Here is a 20,979-nt window from a genome sequence, read left to right as displayed (position 1 = left end):
TTTGTAATTAAAAATACCTTTTTGATTTTCAACAGATGCATTCGTAGCAGACAACGACACACTTGTAATTTCTGGAGGACTTTATGATGGCCATCCAATCTACGACAACATACCGCCAGTCCCCGCAGACCAATCTCAATTCCGCCTTGAGTTCCTTCATTAAGTAAAGAGAGTTCCTGCAGTTTGAGGGATCACCTTTGATGCTGGATGTGCATGGATGAAACCAATTTTCCCTGATAGAGTAATACTACATTTTCAGGACCGAAATTTCACCCTTTCACCCTTAAATGAGAAGCAAACAGCAAATTGGAAATGAAAATGATGACCGGCAGAACATTCAAACAAGGGACAATGCTGAGAAATGTGAACACTTTTACTCTTAGAAGTAGATAGCAACACATAACTACACCTTTTCTCATACAATGAATAATAAATATGAATAAATAATAATACATATTACATTTACAATATAAACATGTGCAGAATGAACGAGATTTCATGTGAACTCCCTTTAACATAAATTATTCTATATAACACTACAACAAATAACAGAATCATTTTAAAAGTACTTAAAGCATTGAATGTGACTCAACAGTCACTTAAAAAATTCCTTAACAACCCAAACAAACAAGCTAAATCAGAAAACCTAAATTTACTTGTTCTTAATAATACTGTTGATCTGATCTATAACAATACTTTCTATGCATTTTAACAAAACATCATGCCATCAGTCTAACTTGGATGGACAGGGCTATATATATATGCATGTTTAAGATGGAAGATGGACATTTAAAGCTGTCTAATAGTGTTATAATCACTGCTTAGCTGACCTGAAACAGTGCTATTTATGCAAAGATCTTCTCATTAGTCGTCTTCTTTTTTTTGTCACAGCCAGTAACTGCAGTCCAACCAGCATCTCTCATTCTTTTAATTGCAGCTAGCTTCAGGGAATTCCCCGGTGACTTATGAGTGACAGGGCTCTGGATATGAAAATATGTTTTTTAATTAAAGTGAAAATCAACAAAAACTTCACAAGCATTGTCTTTTGTTCCTTAATAAAATTCATCCATTTCATTATTTTAAATTTAACATTACACCACTATGCTGATGTTACCTTTCTGAACCTGCTGCGTTTGGAATGAGCAGAAAAACTGGATGCAGGTGTGTCTGTAAAGGTCTGTCAAATAGAGAAACAAATGGCCATATCTATTATTCTGGAAATCTTGCACAATAAAATGATCAACTAATAAAAATATAACTCACCAAAAGATCATTTTGGTCAGAGCTGTCAGACTTCGGGTCGAGCTGAAAAGCGCTCTTCCCCCAGCATGTGGCCTTTTCATCAAAAGGAGGAGTCCTTATTCTGTAGGACTGTAAGATAATTCAAAGAGTACATTTCAGATAGAGTCATTAATAATTTCATTCACTTTGGAAATGTCTGAATGATACTGTACATTACTTTGATCTTTGATGTTCCGCCAACCCTGTTTGTAATGCTTCTCGGGGTTTTCAGGTCTTCATTGAGAATTTCCTATGAAGAAAAGTTAATGTTAGTCAGAGTAATGAATTCTACAATGTTGGACAGACTCACATAGACTTAACTCTTTGTGATAGTGGCATCTATTATGATGGACAGTCACAATTTAGTTTACAACCAGATGAACCTGTTGTCTACCTTGGTCTTTGGTGTTGTTCCACATGATGTTCTGATTGATTCAGTGTCAGATTCCTAAACCACAGGAGACATAAAATGTTATGAAACAGTTAAACTACTTATACTGTAGCAGGGGTTTTTAACATCTGACACTGAGTCCTCTCAATGTGGGTCTTCAGCTTTGACATCAAGTTAGATGTGAAAAGTCACACTTCATGACTAATATCTTTCACCTTAACATAATGTTTAGATGAAAGATGGACAGTATGTTTAAATAAAACAGTTACAGATTATTAAAAGGTTATTAATTGATTCCCTGGTGGAATAGTGATCTAAAAAGGTGAGTGAATATTTAATGGCAACAGCATTTTTTTTTTTACTTAATCTCCTCCTGAACATAAACATGGCAATTAAATCCCAGTGATATTGCATAATAATATATAGCACACTATTTTTAGTTTACTAAGTTTACTCACTTCAGAAATTAAGAAAGTGTCTGAAATGGTACACTTAATGTTAAGTACACTTTATTTTATTAGCTCTTTGGTAGAGCAAACTTACAGCCTTCTTCATAACTGCAGTACTGCCAGCATCTTTGCAGTAGGAAGGAGTTTTCCTGGTCTTACAGAAGTCAAACTCAAGCTTTGAAGAGCTTTCTTTTGGATTCTGTGAACATCGTTCTTGTTTACGGCTGAAGGTAGGTGACTAGAATTGTAAGAATAATTCTTGATTAAGTACAAGTTTATCTCAAAATTAACAATTTCATCAAATGTCCTCTATTTGCTGATGTAAAATATTTCTACCTGCTTGATACTTGCTTCCGACAGCTGATTGATTTTCATTGAGGAAACTTCTTTCTTAAGATCACTTAGCTTGTTCTGTAGCTTTTCCTTACAGCAAAGAAAAGTGCTTTACAAAGACTGAGCCGCCTATTAAAATGTAAAGTACGACCTGGTTCAGCAAATAGCCAAAAATAAACTATAATTGATTTCAACATACCTTCTCTGTCTTTTCTGTCATCAGCTGTTTCTTCAGCTGACGATTTTCTGTCTTATGCTTCAACATATCCAACTCCTGATTCAAAGAATTTAGTGTTTTTAATGTTAGAATAGAATTGATTCATTGTAATTGTTGAAAAAGGTAATGAATGTTAGCTCACAAATTTCTAACATCATACCAGTGATTTGTTATGAGCAACCGCCTTCATTTCTTTCTTCTTGTTCTCATCAAGCTCTGCATCCTTTTCTTCAACCATACGGTCATATTGGCTCTGGTAACAAAAATGTCAAGTTTAATAAAGCATGTGTTTGGATTCACTGTGCATAGGGCGAGCTCTGAACAGCTTAACATATACTTGACCTTACCTTGTGTTTTTCCATCAGTGTGACCATATCTGCTATCTTGTGTTGACACTTGAGTTCTGCGTCTTCCTTGTTCTTCATGGCCTCTGCTCCTGTCAGTCTGAGCTTTTGTACCTTTAAGACAAGGTGTGTTCATTAGTTCTTTACTCTGCGGAGCTAAAAATTAAGCAAATAACATCACATTAAATCAGTAACCTCATTCTCAAGCTCTACTGCAAAGGTTGATTTGGACTCAAGATCCTTAAGCAATTTTTGATGTTCTTCCTCATTCAGTCTTTTAAGATTCTGTGACTCCTCGTGAAGGCTGCTGATCTAAAGACAAAAACAAGTGTGTGCATTACATAGGATTATACTTAATAGTTTCAATGTTTAGTCATTAAGAGAATGTTAGTCTCTGTACCTCATTTTCAAGTTGACTGGATTTCACTGTCTCTTTTGCTAATTGTTTCTTGAGCATTTTATTCTGAAAAAATACAAGTGAACTGTTGAACTGTGTTGAATAAATAACAATGTGACTCCATGTGTCGTATATATCTATAATTTCAGTCATCACAAACCTCTTTCTGGTATTCCTCCTGGGCTCTAAGTTTAGTTTCAAATTTTCTCCTGAGATTGCACAGCTAAAATAACACACAATTTGTGGTTAGTTCCAGAAAACAATAAAAACTAATAATAGCACTTGATTTATTTATTTTTTCAATCACCTTTGCCTCCACAGCTTTAATCTGTTTTTCATTTTTAGTTATTTCTTCCTGGAAATGCTCACACTAAGCATAAAACACAAAGAAATCATCATTTAACATTTAACAGAACAGTATACATGTATGGACTCTTTGTGTTTCTCATTGCAACTGAAGTTTAGCTGCCATTCTTACATTTTCATCAATTGTCTTCTGCAGAGTCTCAGTCTCTTGATATCTCCCCTGGATCTTGGTTTTAATTGACTTTAGTTCCTTTCTATTTGACAAAATATATAAATTAATAATCTAAAAAAAACTACACAATGTTAAAAACGTTTAGGTCTCTAAAATGCAAACTGACCCTAAACATTTGTTTTCCTTTTCCAGTCTTTGAATTTCTCTTGTGAGCTTCGCTGCCTTCTCCTCACTCACCTAATCAGTCACAAGAGTTTTCAGAGCTCATCAATCATACAGGAAGTAAAAGAAACAACATAACAAACCGACAAATAAATGAAAACATACTGTATAAATCAAAACAGTCTATCACATTGGATTGGATAGCTCAGACCTTCATGTTTGCCTCAATATCTTTCATATTAGATGATCCACTCTCAAACTGCTGTTCAATGGCTTTCTTCTCAGACTGCAGCTCATTAAAGTTGGATAATAGCTCCTCGTACTTTACTCTTAAAAACAACACATTAAACTTTTAACATTCAGCATACAAAAGTTTAATATAATAATCTATATGCTACTATTAAGGAAAAGCTGGCCATTTAGGAACTCACTTATGCTGTGAGAGGTCTTTCTTCAGTTGCTCCATCTGAAAAGTGTATTCTTCATTTTTCTTAATTTCATTGGATAATTGTCCCTCCAGCTTCTGCACTTTAATCTGAGGGTATAAAAAACACATAATACAGTGAAGCTTAGTAGTGTATATAAACCTCAGTATCACAAATTACTTCTAGTATAAATAATTTCTTAGGACCAATTTCCAGATTTATTAAAACATGATGAGTGTGGCAGGAAAATGAAAATCATGTATAAACCTCAGTTGTGTCGAACTTCTCCTTTAAATCCTCATGTGCCTTTTCAGCAGTTTCACGACCTTTCTTAAGTAGATCATTTCCAGCAAAGGCAATCTCTGCTTCACTCTGTATCAATTTTAAAAAAAAGTTGTCTGGGACATATACTGTTCATGTATTAGTGTTAGACTATTAAATACATTCCTTCACTGTATGAGATTATCTATAAGTATCACCGTAATTAGCTGCGCTTCTTGGGTTTTTCTTGAAAGCTCAGCTTTGAGTTCCTCCACTCTGAGCTCAAGGATGTCAATCTTACCCTTCATGGCCTCCGTGGATTTTGAAGCCTTGTCCTAAAAACAACATCATGAGTCTTTTCAAGTCATCTTCTGTAGTGTATGATTACAATAAATAATTAAAATACACTTCACCAGTTCATCTTCAAAGATTTTGATCTGCCCACTCTTTTTTCCACTTTGCTCTATGGCCTCTCCTGTTGAGTAAACATTTTCTTTAACTTACACGAGCATCAGATTCAACATCTAAAAAACTATTTTACCCAGTGAGGCTTACCTAAAAGTATGTTTGTCCTTTCAAGTTCCTCGTTGTTTGCCACAAGTTTATCCTCACATTCCTTAACCCTTGAAAATAAGTCGTAAGAGGAACATAATGAATTGAGGAATAATATTGTATTTGGTCTGGAAAATGGATGGAAATGTGAGGAGTACCTCTGTATTTCTGTTGCCAGTGACTCCTGTAGCTCCTGAATGGTTGTCTGAATCTCCTCCAGCTTTTTTGCTTGTTGATTTTTAACTGTGCTGAGTTCCTTCAAGCTTAAGTCTTTGCTTTGAATGATCTGTGCATATTCTTCTTTACTTTGTTTCAGCATTGCAGCCAGGGCTTCTTGACTCGTCTTTGAGAGAAGGATAACATTTCAGTCAAATCAGGCATTGCTCAACAAAGTCTTGTTCAATTGAAAATAACAAGAATCTCAACAGTCACCTCAGTTTCTGCACAGCGCTGCTCTGCAGTGTGCAGTTTTTGGAGAAGGGATTCCTGTTCAGCTTTTGAGCTTTTGAGAAGTTCTTGTTGTTGATCTGGAAAAGTAAATATTTGATACAATCTTTGGTATCCTCCAAATTAACACTCATCACTGAACTTATATATATTAGAGAAAAAATGATAAGTTACAATTAAATTTTATAGTAAGGTTTATTTATGTCATCTTCATAAGCAGTTATCCCAGAATCCTTAGGAATTGTAAGAACATAAGAAATAAGAAATGTTATAACATGGATAGTTTGGATTTTTAATTCTGTATTGAGGTATTTCATTGTTTGTCAAGGTTATTGTAAACATCAGATAAAGGCAAGCCTGAAGCTTACAATGCTGACTTAACTGAATCAAGCTGAGCTGATTACCAGGTAGGTGTTTGGTAATCATTGTTACTTGGTAAACATGGCTGGTCATTGACCATTTGCATTATTTTTGTTACAATAGCTGGTCTCTCCCTCTTTTAAAGGGAATGTTTATCAAACACTGAACATTGTTTAACAAAACATCTATGTTTTTTTGACAATATAACACATGTTGGCACTTTATCATGAAGTCTAATCAGTCTTACTTGTTGCCTCTTGAAGTTGTTTGCATTGGTCTTGGGTCTCACGGAGGTCACACAGAGATTTTTGTAGTTCATTTACATTATCGTTCAGATTTGTTTGAAGCAACACAACCTGTGGGAGCAATGTCAATCATTAAGCTGTTTGTTTAAAAAAAAAAAAGGTCACATCAAGTTCCCAGATACATTTATTGGAAGAGTTGCTTTTTTTTACTAACCTCGTCCTCTTTTATGTTGTATTCTTGATGATACTTATCTTTTAGATCTTCACATTGCTGCAAGTCTTCTTTGACTGGGGAAAATACAACCATTAATTTTCTTCCTTGTGAACAAATTTTCTGATTGTCAGTCTATAAATAATTCATGCAGTGTCATTTAGGAAAGATTTTATCCTTCATATTATGACTGATTTCTGATTATTTTTTCGCAGAATTAGTGAATAGTCAGTTATATATTTAAAGAAAATAAACCTTTCAGCAGCTCTTGTTGATCAGCTTCTGCTTGAATACGAAGGCTTTCGAATGCTCCAATCAGTTTCTACAGAAAAAAAAGGTTGAAAATCACCCATCAAAACTTGTGTCCTTCTGTTTTATTTATCATGGTCGTCTTTATGATGTTCATGTGAAAAATGTTTTACCTGGATACTCTCACTATTGTCCATTAGGATGTGATGCGTTTCCTCTCTTTCAGATTCAACTGCAAAATGTAAAAAACACAGCAATTAATTGCTTTCTGCACCTGAAAAATGAGGTTGTTTGTGACACTGAAACGTTTTACTTACATAAATGCATTTTCTCTGCCGACCGCTGAAAGGTATCTTTGAGTATATTACACAAGTTCCGTGTTGCATTGTTTCTGTATATAAAATTGGAGCAAAATATTTAAATTTAAATATCTTATTGTGTCCTTTATCTGAGTTTTAATGAGGATACTCAAAACAAAACCCATACCTGTTTGTCAAATCCTCATTTTCACTGATCTGTTCCTCTAGTTTTATGCTGAGACTTTCATTTCCAAACTGAGAAGTAGATAGACATACAATACGGTATATATAGCCCCATAAAGTAGATACCAAGGGATGTTAGATTATTTGTGACTCTCTATCATCAGTTATACTTTCATAAAAATACTGTAAGTAAAGAAAGAGGGGGAGAGACAAATACAGAAAACATGACACTGAGGAACACACCTGCAATTCTTGAATGGCTTTGCGCTGAGTTTCAATAGTTCTTTTGTTTTCTTGGAGTTTCCTTTCCCTTTGCACAATGTCAGAGTCAGCTTTGACTTTCCAACACTTGATTTTGTCAACTTCATCAAACAGCTTAGAATAAAGCTGTCCTTGATTGCAATTCTTCTGGAGAATAGTCACAATGATGGGAAGTAAACTGACATACCTCATAATAAACATGTTGCAAAGGCTAAGTCTTTACATTCATGCCTCTCATCTTATACAATGAAAACATTACCTCCTCTTTTTCCATTGGTGGCACAGCCTTCATCTTGGGAAAATCTTCAGAGGGAGAGACAATTATTAATTTATTATCATGACACTTCCCAACTTGTTGTATTGAAATTATGTAGTCAGTGTGTCGTATGAGGAAGTACCTTGTCTGGTTGGTTTAGTTGGCACAACCACACTTGTATTGGGGAAAGGCATATTTTGCTCTTTGTCAAAACATGTACTGTAACCCTTGGGATAAACGGCAGTTATGCTTGAGTCAACACAAGTAGTAATGCTTATGCCTCTTAGACCACAGCTGCCTCTAAAAAAACAATGCCCCAAGAGTACATACACATTTTTAAGGCTTTCATTGTTGCTTAACCCTTAGATTCATGAGTGACTGGACCCTACACTCTTCCATAAGTGGGTTAAAAATGACCTGTGTTAGAATCAATGTGTTTTTATGCCACTTTTGTCATTTTACTTAAGAATAATCATTTGTATTATATTTTGGTCCAGAATGATTTCATGTTTGAAATATTTTTATTTTTCACTTTTTTAACATGTGTATATAATCTGTGTGGTCCACAAAATATATTCTTCACAGTCACAGTCAGTTTTTGACCCACCTATGGAAGCTTGGGGTAGTAATACAAAAACTAAAGTTTCATAAAATGTATAAAGGTTAAGTTAAAAATGTAAATGGCATGATGTCAATAACATGTTTTGTGAGGAATAGCAAGAATATGAAGTGATAGCAACTTTTCATTACGAAGATATTGTAAGAAAACAACCGGGTCATTTGTGACCCACTTATGCATCTAAGGGTTAAAAAAACAGAAGTTAGAAAATTATTACTTCTGGAGGGGCTTTCTCAGTGACTTTTAACGTTATGTATTGGCTTTTTATTGATAGTAACTTACTTGTTGTAATGTATTAATGGATTCACCACAGTTCTCAACAATTTCCTGAGGCCTAACAGTAGATACCTGACCATTATTCACCCTGGGAGGCACCAACAGCTTGAAGCTAAAACCCCGGTCTCTCTCCATCCTGAAATGATATATACAGCATCTGTGGTCAAAAGCTGTTTACCAAACTGTCATTGTTTAACAGTACGGGACATTTTAAGGGTTACATTTAGCATTTTAGTTAACCTCATGACGTGACGTAAGGCTAACACTAGTTGGTTAAGATTAAGAAAGCTAGGTTAATTGATTGGCTAGTTGACAATTATGTTGTAAATTAAGAGAGGAAAAAACGCCAGGCGAAACATACCGTTATTACGCCGTTATTTGGGCAAACAATGCGTGTTACCTACCTTTAATGTTAAATATGACATGGATATATGACCAAGACTTCAGTTAACGGTGGTTAAGACGTAAAGCGCCAACAGTTATAACGGTTTTAATCCAATAGTCATTTGCGTTCGCGAGCAAGAATTCCTAACTGTACGTTAACGGTTTATTTCAAATTTAACTGGTGAGGCGTTCAGGAGAAGTCAGGATTTATCAAAATCAGACAACTGACAGTTTACCTCTATCGTCGGACACACAGTAACCCTGCTTTCAATGGAAAATGAACACATATTTGCTGTTGTTAAATTGACATGTAACAAATACATTAATTCGTTGCAAAAACCTGTGAAATTAATCTGTATACGTGGGTAGTGCTAATTTAGGCAGGTCTAATTGAATTACAAAATAAATGTAACTGTAATCCGTTACAAATTACAGTTACTTGTGAAAATGTTGATGATTACAAAGGGGGTTACATCTGAAGTCAGAACTTTAAGATTTTGCTGAGGGATTTTTCCTCATTTAATTATTTAAAAAAAACAAAAAACATTACTGAATACATATATTGCTGTTTTTAGTTATTTGAAAACTATTTTTTATACATATATTTCGTAAATAAATAATGATGTGGACGTTATTTGGAGCATACATGGGCTTAAATTGTGCCACAGTACCAATTAAGCACATGCCAGACTTTTGACTTTTTTCATACATTTTATTTTCCAAATTCTACATGAACTAATGAATACATTTTCAAATGAGAGATACATCTTTTGCTTTATAAGAAACGATCTCCCTTAAATCATGTCAGTAACCATGAAAAACACCTGAACTTAGAATTTTGGTGGGTTTAATAGGTACATCAACTGTTGCTACTTCTATAATACTAGTATTACTAGAGTATATTGATTAGATGATCATTTTTATACAAATTGCTATGTCATATAGCAAAAGTAAACTGACACTGTAGCATCTCCTTGTCCCATAATGGAACGAAGGGCTGACAAACCTGTGCTTGTCACCAGTTTCAAATGTGTTAACAAGTCATGATTGAATTAAGTAAAATATGCGGCAGATTCTGTGCAGACAGGAGGTTCATTGAGGAATCATATAACCTCAGATAAGCAATGGAGCTGAAAAGAAAATCGATAAAATCTTAAATAAATTATAAAAATACACGAAGAAGTACCAGAATCATGAGATGGTCTCATTAAAATCACACTGAGCCTTCTTCTACCCCCTTTTTGGTTAGGTTCAGATGAACAGGGTATGCATTATGCATGCCACAATGAAATAAAAACGTGCAATCCCCAGTGCAATTCCATACAGATCTAATTTTCTGAAAATTCTCAGATGAAAAAGGCATGAAGAGCCTAAACCAGCTATTTTATACAGAGCATGGGGAAGGGGTTGAGCTTTTTTTTTTTTTTTTTTTTTTTTTTTTACAGGTTTATCATCCCATAAGAACTTTAGTCTTGCCCTAATAATAACTTTGTCATTATTTTTATTAAGTGCATCACCATTCACATTACAGCATCATCAGTATCACAAAAACACTAAGGCTAGTGTGAATGTATCAAAAACAATCACCATTTCTGACTGATCCAGGCTATCTAACACTATCTAGTGTTACTTCCCTCCTTTGTTTTCTAGATAAACATCTATCTAGACAATAGACATCTACAAATTTGTTGTTGTCATTATCACTGCAAGGGATTCTCCCAACAGATTTTGTACTATCCTCCTGTACTTTGATTTATTTATGTGGCAAAAGAAACTTTCCTCTTGATTAGTGTTGAAAAGCCGCTTTCTAAATTATCAACATGCCTACAGCACCAAGAGAGGTGTCTTTGCTTGCTGAATGTCATTCTGCTTAATTAGAATTGCAGTAATGCACTGATCTGTATCTGTATCAGAGGTTAATATTATCTAGCCATTATGCAATAAAGAAATTATTGTATGGGGAGGCCTATTATTTATTCATTTTTATTTTACTGTTATTACATTGACAAGTGCACAGTTTGATCAAATGACTTACATGATACATCAGATGTCACAAATGAGATCTAATAAATAATTACATGGTTATAGTTAGGTGTAGTCTCTGAGAAATAATAGTGTCAGTGCATCTCTGAAGAACTAACATTTTTCCTGATCTCAGGTTTATGAGGAACACAGAGTACAATACTTTCATAGTTTTTTTTTTCAAATGACAGTTTATTTGACTTTCTGAAATAACTTGCAGTCAGTGGCACATGTTCCTATCATGTGAATACACAAAACAATACAACAGGATTGTCATGGCCCATCATTGGAAATGGACCAGCAAAACATGTTTAAAAGAGAGAAAAAAGGAGAATTAATATGAATCTATTTGTGGAATAAAAAAAATAATAGTGGCACCAAGGATATTTTCAAACCCTCATTAATAGCTCAGTGCTGTCAGGACCTTGAAAACAGGAAAAGGTCTTTATAGTGTTTGAGAGGTGGTGTGGCAAACAAAGTGAGGTGAATAGTGTAATTATACTCTTTCACTGAGAACATTTGCAGTCTCTTTTAAATATATAAAGCTCTGTACTGCTCATGTTCCTTCTTGAGTATGAACTTTAATTATCTGATGGTACACAGTAGAAGGTTTAAAAACTATAATATGCAGCAGGAAAGTTAGAGAAGTTATAATGATACCATCTGAGATTAAAAATACCATAACATGCTATTAATATAAGTGACATTAAAGGCCATTGCAAACATATATACCAGTCCCTATAAGAATATTAGAGGTATTTTTATGTGGCTTGTTCATAAGAGTATAAATATTTTCCATTGAAGTGCATGTTAGGTTATACATGATTTTCTTGTGTTCTTAAAAACACTGTATTAAGAAACAGAAGTTGTAAATGAGTCTGCCCTGTTTAAATCAAGCATCTATTTTTTTCATGAATAAACATCTCATAAGAAACATTAAGTTGAATAGAAATGCAATTTCACACGGGTCAGAAAATTAGACAGTGTCTTCTGTGTTCTTAGCCTCAGCCACCTCCTTGGCAGCACTGTACGACTTTTGGTCTCTGCCTCCCACCCTGGCTTTCCTCTCCTCTTCTTTTTTCTCTTTTGCGAGCAGATGATAGTTGAGTCCCATTCCAGCAAACAGGAAGACACTGGAGACAATGAGGAGGATCCCACAGCCCTGGTATGTGTACTTATAATCATTGTACACATCTTTGAACTTTCCTGTGAAGACAAAAAGAGTTGGACCATTACTTTTAACATTAATTTGTGGTAAGCTACACAAAAATACACGTATAATAGTATCAGTGAACTTGGAAATTCATATAATGGGTAAGAGACTTACCAAGCAAAGGGGGCCCCAACAGCACCGGACCACACTCCACAATGGTGACCAGCCCAACAGCACTGGAGAAGCGTTGGGCTCCCACCAGGTCCATCAAAGTCTCAAACAGTACTGAGCTCAACCAGCCAAAAGCAAAGCCAAAGAAAATGGCATAAATCACGAAACCTTTGTAGTCTACTGACATTGGTGCTAGGACATGACACACACCATTATACAGCACAGAGGCAGCAAAGAAGTACTGTATTCTGGGTCGTACCCACTTGGTGTTGGCCACGATGCCCATTGCAGGCCGGGCAACCATGTCAACAAAAGCTAGAACAGACAGTAAGAAAGCTGCTTTCTCTTTAGGGATATCTTTACTCTTTGCAAAATTACTGAGGAACACCAGTGGGGCAAAGAGTCCGAAAAACATCACAACATTGCCCATAATATAGAGCAAAAAGCCACGGTGCTTGAACAAAGAGAGGTCAATGAAGCTGTTAATGACCTGTGATGCAGTCCTCCTCTCTGTAGTCCTCTCTACAGGTTTGGGTTTTGGTCCTATAGGCCGCATGAGGGAACCAGCAACACAGCAATTGAATAGCAGGCCACCCAGGATCAAGAAACTTCCTCTCCAGCCAAACTTATCGAAGAGCCAGGTGTTTATAGGAGCCATGGTGGAGAGAAAGACAGGACTTCCAGCCATGGCAATCCCATTAGCAATAGGCCGCTTGTTATAGAAATACTTTCCAATCATTGTGAGTGCAGGGTTAAGATTGAAGGCCAATCCTAAACCTAAAAGAATAAATTAAAATAGTAATAGTGTAAGTACATCTGATTCTAGAAATGTATAAGTTGAAAAAGAAAGATCTGAGCATAACACAGTGTTTGGAGAATACAATAAGACTTTGGTGTTTTTATTTTTTAAGAACACTAGATGGCAACAGTATGCAGTGAAAAATTGGTGAGTCATGTCCAAACTTAAAAATATAGAAAGTTACCTCCCACCACACCAATACAAAAGTACAGTGCCTGAACTGTATTGCAGAAAGAGGCAGCAATAAGGCCCATTCCAGACAGGCATCCTCCCGCCATCATAACAGGACGACTCCCATATTTATTAACCAGGATACTGCTGATTGGACCTGAGGAGCAAAGAACAATGCACAGATAGAAACATGCATATTACAAGGTAACAGACACTGATTTGGAGCCAGTCATCAATACACAGTTCTACATTTGGCCACCAGAGGTCTCCAGTGGCACAGCTGTAGCACAGCAAATTCAAACAACTTCTGCAATCATTTTTGTCAGTGCTGCACTGCAGTAGATGTGTTCTCATGCCATTAATAATGCGATCTGTCAGAAGAACCATGAAAGCTGTAATGAAATAATCATTTATTTGGTTCAGAGATTCATAAAAATTGATAGAGGAATAATTTGTTTGTGGATTCTCCTTAAATGGACTCTAAATGCATTTGAAAGATTATTGGAAGTACTCAGTTCAGACAAGTGGGTGGGTGTATTGGTGTGTGTGTTTTGGGGGGTTGTAGGCACTGGTGTTTGTATGGGGTCACAATACCAACTTGTATCTTTTCTCCCCCAATTTTGGCACCTGGTGCGCAGGATCCAATAAAGGAATGAGTGAGTCAGTAAATGAGAACAGTAAATCATCTCATTAATATGCATGTATCTTGGATTCAACATCAGTTCAAGGAAATCACTGACATGTAAACAAATGACTAAAATGAAAAGAGGGCTCAGGTCGCAAAACTCTATCTCCATCTACAGCTTATAACAACTGGCTTAAATGAGAATGAGGATCCACACGGAAGACACTTCTGCCTTCCTGCCAATTCCGTGCACTACCCAATGAACCTAAATAGAAACTGACAGTTTTTGTTTAGAGGTTGTCCAGACTCATTTGCCAGCACGGTGCAAGACAAAGGGTTTTAAAATTGTAATGCAGGCAGTATCCACACTAACAATGAGTTATTTCCTTCCGCATTGCAGGGAGAGTTGCTTAGGATAAAAAGGTTGGAGACAAACCAATGTAGAATATTATGAATGTAATGAATCAAAAATTGAAGTAGTACAGAGGTACGCAACAGTGGGTTGTTAATAAACTTCTCCTGCTGATGTGCACAGAATGTTTAACATACAGATGGTAATGAACGCTGTCACAGCACTGACAAACATTTCCTCACTTGCTTTCAATTACCATGCAAAGCCTGCTTTCATCTGTGTGTATATTTACATCTAAACATTTGGATTAATTAACAGCGTTATGTATGAACATGCATATTAGATTTCAGTTTTACAGTTATGAAAAAATGGTCTGAGGTAAATCCGCACGCACTTACAGTAGATCCATTTTGTTCCACTACCGACGTGTCAAAGTAACATCATCTTAGTGTAACCTACTAGCGCTTAAATGATGTGCGTACATTGCATGCCATTTTGAAGCTACTTGCTAAGTGAATGCGTTGCTAAACAATAAGCAGCATTGATTGCTGGATGGGAAACACGGTACTTCTCTTGTACAGTAATGAGGGCTTAACTTGGACGTGACGTCTTGCCTGCCTTTAATGTAATAATGTTGACGTAAATGGCAGACTTGCTTTCTACAGAATGTTTGTAGCAATAATATAATAAACATAAAGTTTAGATACAGTGTATGCAATCCTAACCTGGCAAAAAATAAATACATACATTCCATGTCTACCTTTAGTTCACTGCTTGCAGATCTTGCAAATAAATTTCAGGTCAGAATAGAACATTTTATATAAAGCAGTTTTATATGGTGTAATATTTTCCACTCCACATGAGTTTGGTACACTAAAGCGATACTCTCCACAAACTTCCCTGATATTACAAAAAAATGCCTTGGTCATCATTTTACTAGTTTAAACCACATTAGAGTAAAAGAACTGCAGTGTTCTGATTTCAGAGAAGACAGTCTTGAGGGACAAGTAGAGCTCCTTTGAACTCTGTTCTCCCCGTGTTGAATATCACGCACATGAACAGAACCTTATCATCACCTGCCTGGCCAGACCTCTGTGACATCACCCAGCGTCTCATTCATCTCACCAGTGCAGGAATACAAGCAAACCTCTGGTGGTCTTCCACTCTCAAAGCACAAGGGAAAACAATCAGCGGGTATACAAGTCTAAAGCCCATTCAGGTGCTCCAGAGACAGATAATGTTGCACTTTTATAAACAACACTTCAGTAGAGGAGTAACAGAACAGTTTTATCCCAGGATGAAATGATTGATTGAAGGTACACTATAATTGAGAATTGGTGGCCTCTTTGTGGACAAGTCGAGATTGCAGAGCGACATTGTAAGTCTGCATTTGAGCAAAAAGCAATGGATTGGCTTTTAACTGGACTCTGTGGGGATAAATCTTTTACATTTGTGCTGAGAGCCAGAAATTGATTCTATCTATAAATCTCCTTGATGTGTTCAATGTTAAGTGTTAACAAACCCACGCTTGGTTGTATTTTGAGTCGTAGCTCACCTCCGCCGTACATGCATGCTAACATGATGGAAGAGATCCAAGACACCTGGCTGCTGGTCACGTCGAAGATCACCTCAATCTCTTTGAAGAAGACAGTGATGGACTTGGGGAATGCATAGGAAAAGCCAATGGAGATGAAGGCCCCAACTACCACCATCCAGCCCCAGCCACCCTCAGGTGGAGTGTAGCCTTGAGGACCACCGACAGCAGGCGCCATATTCCTTCAAAAAACGTCTCTTCTATTTAAACACGTTATACAAATATAAGGACCTGTGCAGGAGAGAACACAACAGCATACAGCATATTTCATTATTTGTTCACATTTCTTATACGATCTTTTTCAACTTTGTGCCAAGGCAACATGGTTCAACATGTTTTGGTTTACAAAACGTATTGATTAGTCATAAAATAGTGGGGTTGTCAAAAAACTAACTGCAATATTTGGTTCATTTAATAGCGGTTTTCACTTGAACTTTTTTCGTTCTCAGCTTTGAAACATTTGTCAACAATACTGAACAGTCTGATATCAACTCAATACATAAGCAACACTTTAACTATATATTGACTATATCTTCCCACATGCAGCCTTGTAAGTAACCTTGCAAACTGTTATACAGTAAAGGATTTCATCAACAACTAAAATGAGTGATTACAAAATGACAAAATGAAAATAAAAGTGTGTATTTCATTGGTTGGTTAAAAAACCTGAGGCTTTTCTGTGAAAAACTGTTTGCTTATTGTTGCTACAATATACTGGGGAATGTAACAGGAGCTCTGATTAGCTATCACCTGCATGCTGACATGCTCACCCTTGAACCTTCCATGATGGTAGAAATTAATCATGGTTGTGATCTGTTCTTTAGTTGTGATTCATTTTCGCCTTTTTCAAACATCCATGTCCATTGTCACATTAATCAACTAATCTGATTCCTCTATTCATTTAGGTATTATTTCATTTTAACCAGTTACTTTTTCAATCTTAATTAATTGGTTTACAACTCACTGGGTCCTCCAAGTACAGGAATATACCAGAATATATGGCGAGTTTCATAATGATCATTGACAATGACCATTAATGTGGGAGAGGTTAGGAAGGTTTTTCATGTACAAGTTTGATACAAAGCTGTTCAGAGAGCTGCTGAAACCATGCCTTTATCTTTCTAAATTCCAGTAAGTACTTGTAACATCTTTTGAACTTTTTGTATTATTATTTTGCCCCTATGAAGAAGATATCCATGTTAATTGGTAACTGACAGGATTGATCTTCATCTTTTTCCATCTGTCTTATGCCTTCTGACCACTGTTTTTCTCTCATGAGTCTCATCTTCAGATCTAAATGACCTAGCTGGCCTTCACACTATCAGTTGGCCAGGCCTCTTGTTTTTTTAATTACAAATTCACCATCAGTATGTGCAACATACAGTACATTTTCTGAAGTGAATAACTGCCTCTGAGTACCTCTGGTTTGATAATATGTCAGGTGTATTTGGAAAGATTTGTCAAAAATATTTCCCAAACTGGATAACAGAGTTTAAGATTAAGGAAGCTATTTCTGGAGTTTCTTTGCTTTGAATTGCACTCTGCATGTCTTCACTGAGCTCCCACCTGCTGGTCTCCCACAGTCTCACTTTACAAGTGATGAATAAGAGTCCATCTGCAGAGTCAAACAACTTACTGTATTGTTTACACAGGGGAGACTATTCAGAGAGAACATCGATCAGACCACAAACACATTGAATTCACACTGCTCAATAGCTCCGAGCTATGCTCAAGTGTGGGTGATGATATAGTGTTTTTCAGCCAAGGAGGACTTGATTTGGTTGATGAATTGGTTTAGTGCTCTGAAAACTTATTGGATAAGCCAGTTGTGTGCAGCGGGTAGTGAATATTTAATGTGTTGAAGAACTTTTGTTATTGAGCTGGGATTTTAGCTGCTGCTATGCAGCTGTAAATGTGCCTCATGCCTTATTATACTAATGCAAAAGGTAATGGAAGAGAAATAAGACGTGATGTCTCTTATATGTTCATAGAAACTTGGGGGTCACTTGGAATAAATAAACAGTGAACAAATGGGTGTAACAAATTAAATTTGCATATAGATAACATGTTGTAACATGTCATGCTGAGATTACATGAACTCCAGACAGTGACAGATGCATGTTTTCTGTGTCAAGCATTAATTTCAACTTGAACAGCATCATCAGGAGGAAGCAGTGATGTTCACAGGTGTACTTGCTCTTTGTTAAGTAATTTAACAGTGTTACAGGCCTACACATTTATGATTTGAAAGATGGACCAACACATATGAACACTTAACTTGTACTTGAGAGGTTTTCAGACCAATGTTCGGGAAAGGTTTATATCTACTAAAAGAAAGACTACATCAAGGAAATAGTTTGGAAGACGTGCTTACCTGCTTTCTTTCTGATAGTGAGAAGAGAAGATCAATATCAACCTTTGCATCAAATATGGAACAGGTGTGGTTTGCGTAGCTTAGCATAAAGACTGAAGGCAGAAGTAAACAGCTTTATCTGCTTTAGCTTTGTCTGAAGTCCAGAAACAAGAGGTGCAATCTTCTCACCTCACTCTTGGAAAGAAAACAACTGAGCATATTTCTTAATATGCTGAAATAATCCCAATAATTGAAAAAAAAAATGAAAAAAAAAGATATCATAAATGATCTCTGTTTTTATTTGTTACTTGACTTCCCTCCTGGGGGAATGTAAATAAAAATGGATGTCATGACAGCTCCCCAAAAATGAAGCCAAAATATCTTGAACATCTCCTGCTGGCTAGCTAGATTATAGGTCATAACTCCTGCTTCCTCCATGTTAGTGGATGGGACATGAGCCAAACAAAAAACAAGTACATGTCAAATAATCCAAAAATGGTTTCTAACTGTGAGGACATGATTTGCATCTGTGACAGCCGCTCTCAAACCTATGTCTGATGGCGAGATGGTGTGTCCCACAGGCTGTGATCCCATCGCCCAACCCGGACAGGAGATATTTTGGCTCCATTTTTGCATGGTGGTAGGAAGTGGAGACGAGCCGTCCATATTTATATACAGTCAGTGCTTGGAGCCTACAGGTGGATGCTGGGGTGGAGGTAGGGCTTTTGAAATGCTATATGAACAGCAGCAGCAGCACCACCACCACCACCACCACCATAGCAGCAAGCATCCATGTGAGCAGTGTGGTAGCAGGTATGCAGCAAGGTTTGAGCGGACCACTGATGGCTTGACACCACCATGAGGGTGCACTGGATAAAGAATAAATGTGATTTTTGTCACAGTTATGTAATTATAGTCACATTTCATAAGTAGTAAAGCTGACTGTTCTGGGTTTCCTTTTACTTTTACACTTGACACCTTTTCCTCTTTGAAAACTTAAGGTATACACAATCACAAGAAAGGTTGCTTGAAAGATATTCACTGTCTAAAAATAGTCACCACACATCCACCAGACGGCCTTTCAAATACGACTGTATGCTTGGGAAATGTGTGCTGGTGTTGGGCTGGAAGAAGAGACAGTGTTGTATTTCTAAATAATGAAAAAAATCAGTGGTTGACATTAGATGATGAATGGAGGAACGGGTAAAGATAGACAGGGCTCCAGTAAAAATGGCGAAAACCGCAGAAATACTGATAATTTCATACCAAGGATTGATCGCTTGGCTGTAAAATGGAGAGAAAAGTATCAAAAAATTCAGTGAAAACTGCAGAGTTGATTCACTTAAGCCAGGTAAGAAAATAAAATAAGTAGACAAATGATCAGAGGCATCAACGCTAACCCCCTCGTATTGTAAAGGTCTAAATAAAGCAGTCAAAGTGGGCGGCCTGAAAGTGCCACTTGACAACACACACATACCAGCAGAAAGCAGGGTGGGCTCTGCAGAGGGCATTAGGAGAGACACAACAGGATTTGGTATCACTGTGGGAAGAATACAGGGCTGAATCTTCTTTGGAATTAATTTGCATAACATGAATGAGTTAGTCAAAGCACTGTGAGGACTCAGGTTTGATATGTGAAGTAATGACACCCTGTTGTTGGACTGGACCAGACCTAGCAGGATGGCAATGAGGCAAAGCACCCATCCTTATAGACTAGAAATATCATCCATGTGCTGCATTCAGGGCTCCATTTCTACATACGCTCTCTAAGGCCAATATTCTTTCTCATTAGTTCATTCAATTCAGATTGCAACTAAAGTAGCTGTAATAATTTGGAATGAACATGAGGTTCATCTTTAACTAAATTCATGTGCTCCTAGCAATAGAGTATTCGTTCATTCTCCCTGCAGCCACGCTTTGGGCCTCTTAAGACCCCAGGTTTCTAATACCAATTATTAGATCTGGTGCTTTTGTCTTATTAAATATAGATGACAATCACATATTAAATATTTGCTGAAGGAAATTGCACATAATAGGTATAGTTGTAACACTGACAAAGCAATACATCTTTCATGAAAATCCAGTTGAAAATAGACTACTAATGCAAGTAATTATCTTCAAAGTGATGTGTGGCAAATGTTAAATGTTCACAGCATCTTACCTTGGCAGGAGCTCTCCAACAGGGCCAGATGAGCTCTGCAGATAAACAGAAGTCTTGGAGGCACGTTAGCACAGTGCACACATCATTGAATAGGACTTAGAGTCTTTGAATGTATGAAATAAAAAAAATCACTGCATATCTTTCACCAGAACTGATCTGTGGGTCTATATCCAGTGTGACAGTCCAAAACTTGCCAGTGGCACCTCAGCCTCAAACTTGATCTGTTTCCAGTGACTGAAAGCGAAGTTGAAAAGTTGAGTTCATTCAGTGCCCAGATCAAACAGCTGGAAGATCTGGATACTATGGTGCTAAATGGGGAGGTCAGTCAAGTTCTTATTGGCTGTGGGAGGTTTAGTGCCGTGCCCCTACAATGCTTTCTCCACCCCTCTGTCATGTGCTACACTCACACACGAGGTTAGAGTAATTCACTGCCTGGCCCTATACTACGTGTGACCCAAAAGGATATCAAATAATGTCTGCACGCTAAGAGATAAGATG

The 20,979-nt window shown here is 36.7% G+C and overlaps 2 protein-coding genes across 4 annotated transcripts; both read right to left on the bottom strand.

The window, feature by feature from the left end:
- Positions 1 to 524: 524 nt before the first annotated feature.
- On the bottom strand, positions 525 to 8,831 carry sycp1 (synaptonemal complex protein 1). Its single transcript, XM_062445452.1, is given in 34 exon segments — positions 525 to 1,027; positions 1,153 to 1,177; positions 1,264 to 1,371; positions 1,460 to 1,531; positions 1,676 to 1,729; positions 2,216 to 2,359; positions 2,458 to 2,544; positions 2,654 to 2,728; positions 2,832 to 2,924; positions 3,019 to 3,129; positions 3,211 to 3,327; positions 3,416 to 3,478; positions 3,573 to 3,635; positions 3,720 to 3,782; positions 3,891 to 3,968; positions 4,053 to 4,127; positions 4,264 to 4,381; positions 4,484 to 4,587; positions 4,745 to 4,870; positions 4,963 to 5,073; positions 5,152 to 5,213; positions 5,294 to 5,361; positions 5,449 to 5,633; positions 5,723 to 5,817; positions 6,345 to 6,453; positions 6,557 to 6,630; positions 6,809 to 6,875; positions 6,976 to 7,034; positions 7,120 to 7,193; positions 7,289 to 7,356; positions 7,528 to 7,692; positions 7,805 to 7,848; positions 7,944 to 8,028; positions 8,742 to 8,831. Coding segments are annotated over 34 exon segments (3,114 nt in total). The 3' UTR covers positions 525 to 845.
- A 2,258-nt stretch (positions 8,832 to 11,089) lies between these two features.
- On the bottom strand, positions 11,090 to 20,773 carry slc16a1a (solute carrier family 16 member 1a). 3 transcript variants are annotated; one of them, XM_062415905.1, is made up of 5 exons: positions 20,482 to 20,773; positions 15,929 to 16,198; positions 13,410 to 13,553; positions 12,430 to 13,203; positions 11,090 to 12,308 (listed from the first exon to the last, which is right to left on the bottom strand). In XM_062415905.1, the coding sequence occupies exons 2-5, from the start codon at positions 16,143 to 16,145 to the stop codon at positions 12,079 to 12,081; spliced, it is 1,365 nt and encodes a 454-aa protein (XP_062271889.1). In that variant the 5' UTR covers positions 16,146 to 16,198; positions 20,482 to 20,773; the 3' UTR covers positions 11,090 to 12,078. The 3 variants fall into 3 exon arrangements, with proteins under 3 accessions (XP_062271889.1, XP_062271888.1, XP_062271890.1); XM_062415904.1 differs by lacking the exon at positions 20,482 to 20,773 and adding an exon at positions 19,798 to 19,834; XM_062415906.1 differs by lacking the exon at positions 20,482 to 20,773 and having other exon boundaries at positions 15,940 to 15,970.
- Positions 20,774 to 20,979: the final 206 nt, after the last annotated feature.

This window comes from Scomber scombrus, chromosome 3 (genome assembly GCF_963691925.1).
Source record: "Scomber scombrus chromosome 3, fScoSco1.1, whole genome shotgun sequence".
Taxonomy (NCBI): domain Eukaryota; kingdom Metazoa; phylum Chordata; class Actinopteri; order Scombriformes; family Scombridae; genus Scomber; species Scomber scombrus.
The sequence above is the reverse complement of the archived record's forward strand: the minus strand, read 5'-3'. Positions and strand labels throughout refer to the sequence as shown.

What these genes read in the sequence shown, in the direction of transcription:
- slc16a1a (XM_062415905.1), bottom strand. Translation starts at nt 16,145, where the DNA reads ATGGCGCCTGCTGTCGGTGGTCCTCAAGGCTACACTCCACCTGAGGGT. An exon ending in AGCATGCATGTACGGCGGAG is followed by an intron (nt 13,554 to 15,928) that starts GTGAGCTACGAC and finishes TTTGCTCCTCAG; the next exon opens with GTCCAATCAGCAGTATCCTG. An exon ending in TTGTATTGGTGTGGTGGGAG is followed by an intron (nt 13,204 to 13,409) that starts GTAACTTTCTAT and finishes TTATTCTTTTAG; the next exon opens with GTTTAGGATTGGCCTTCAAT.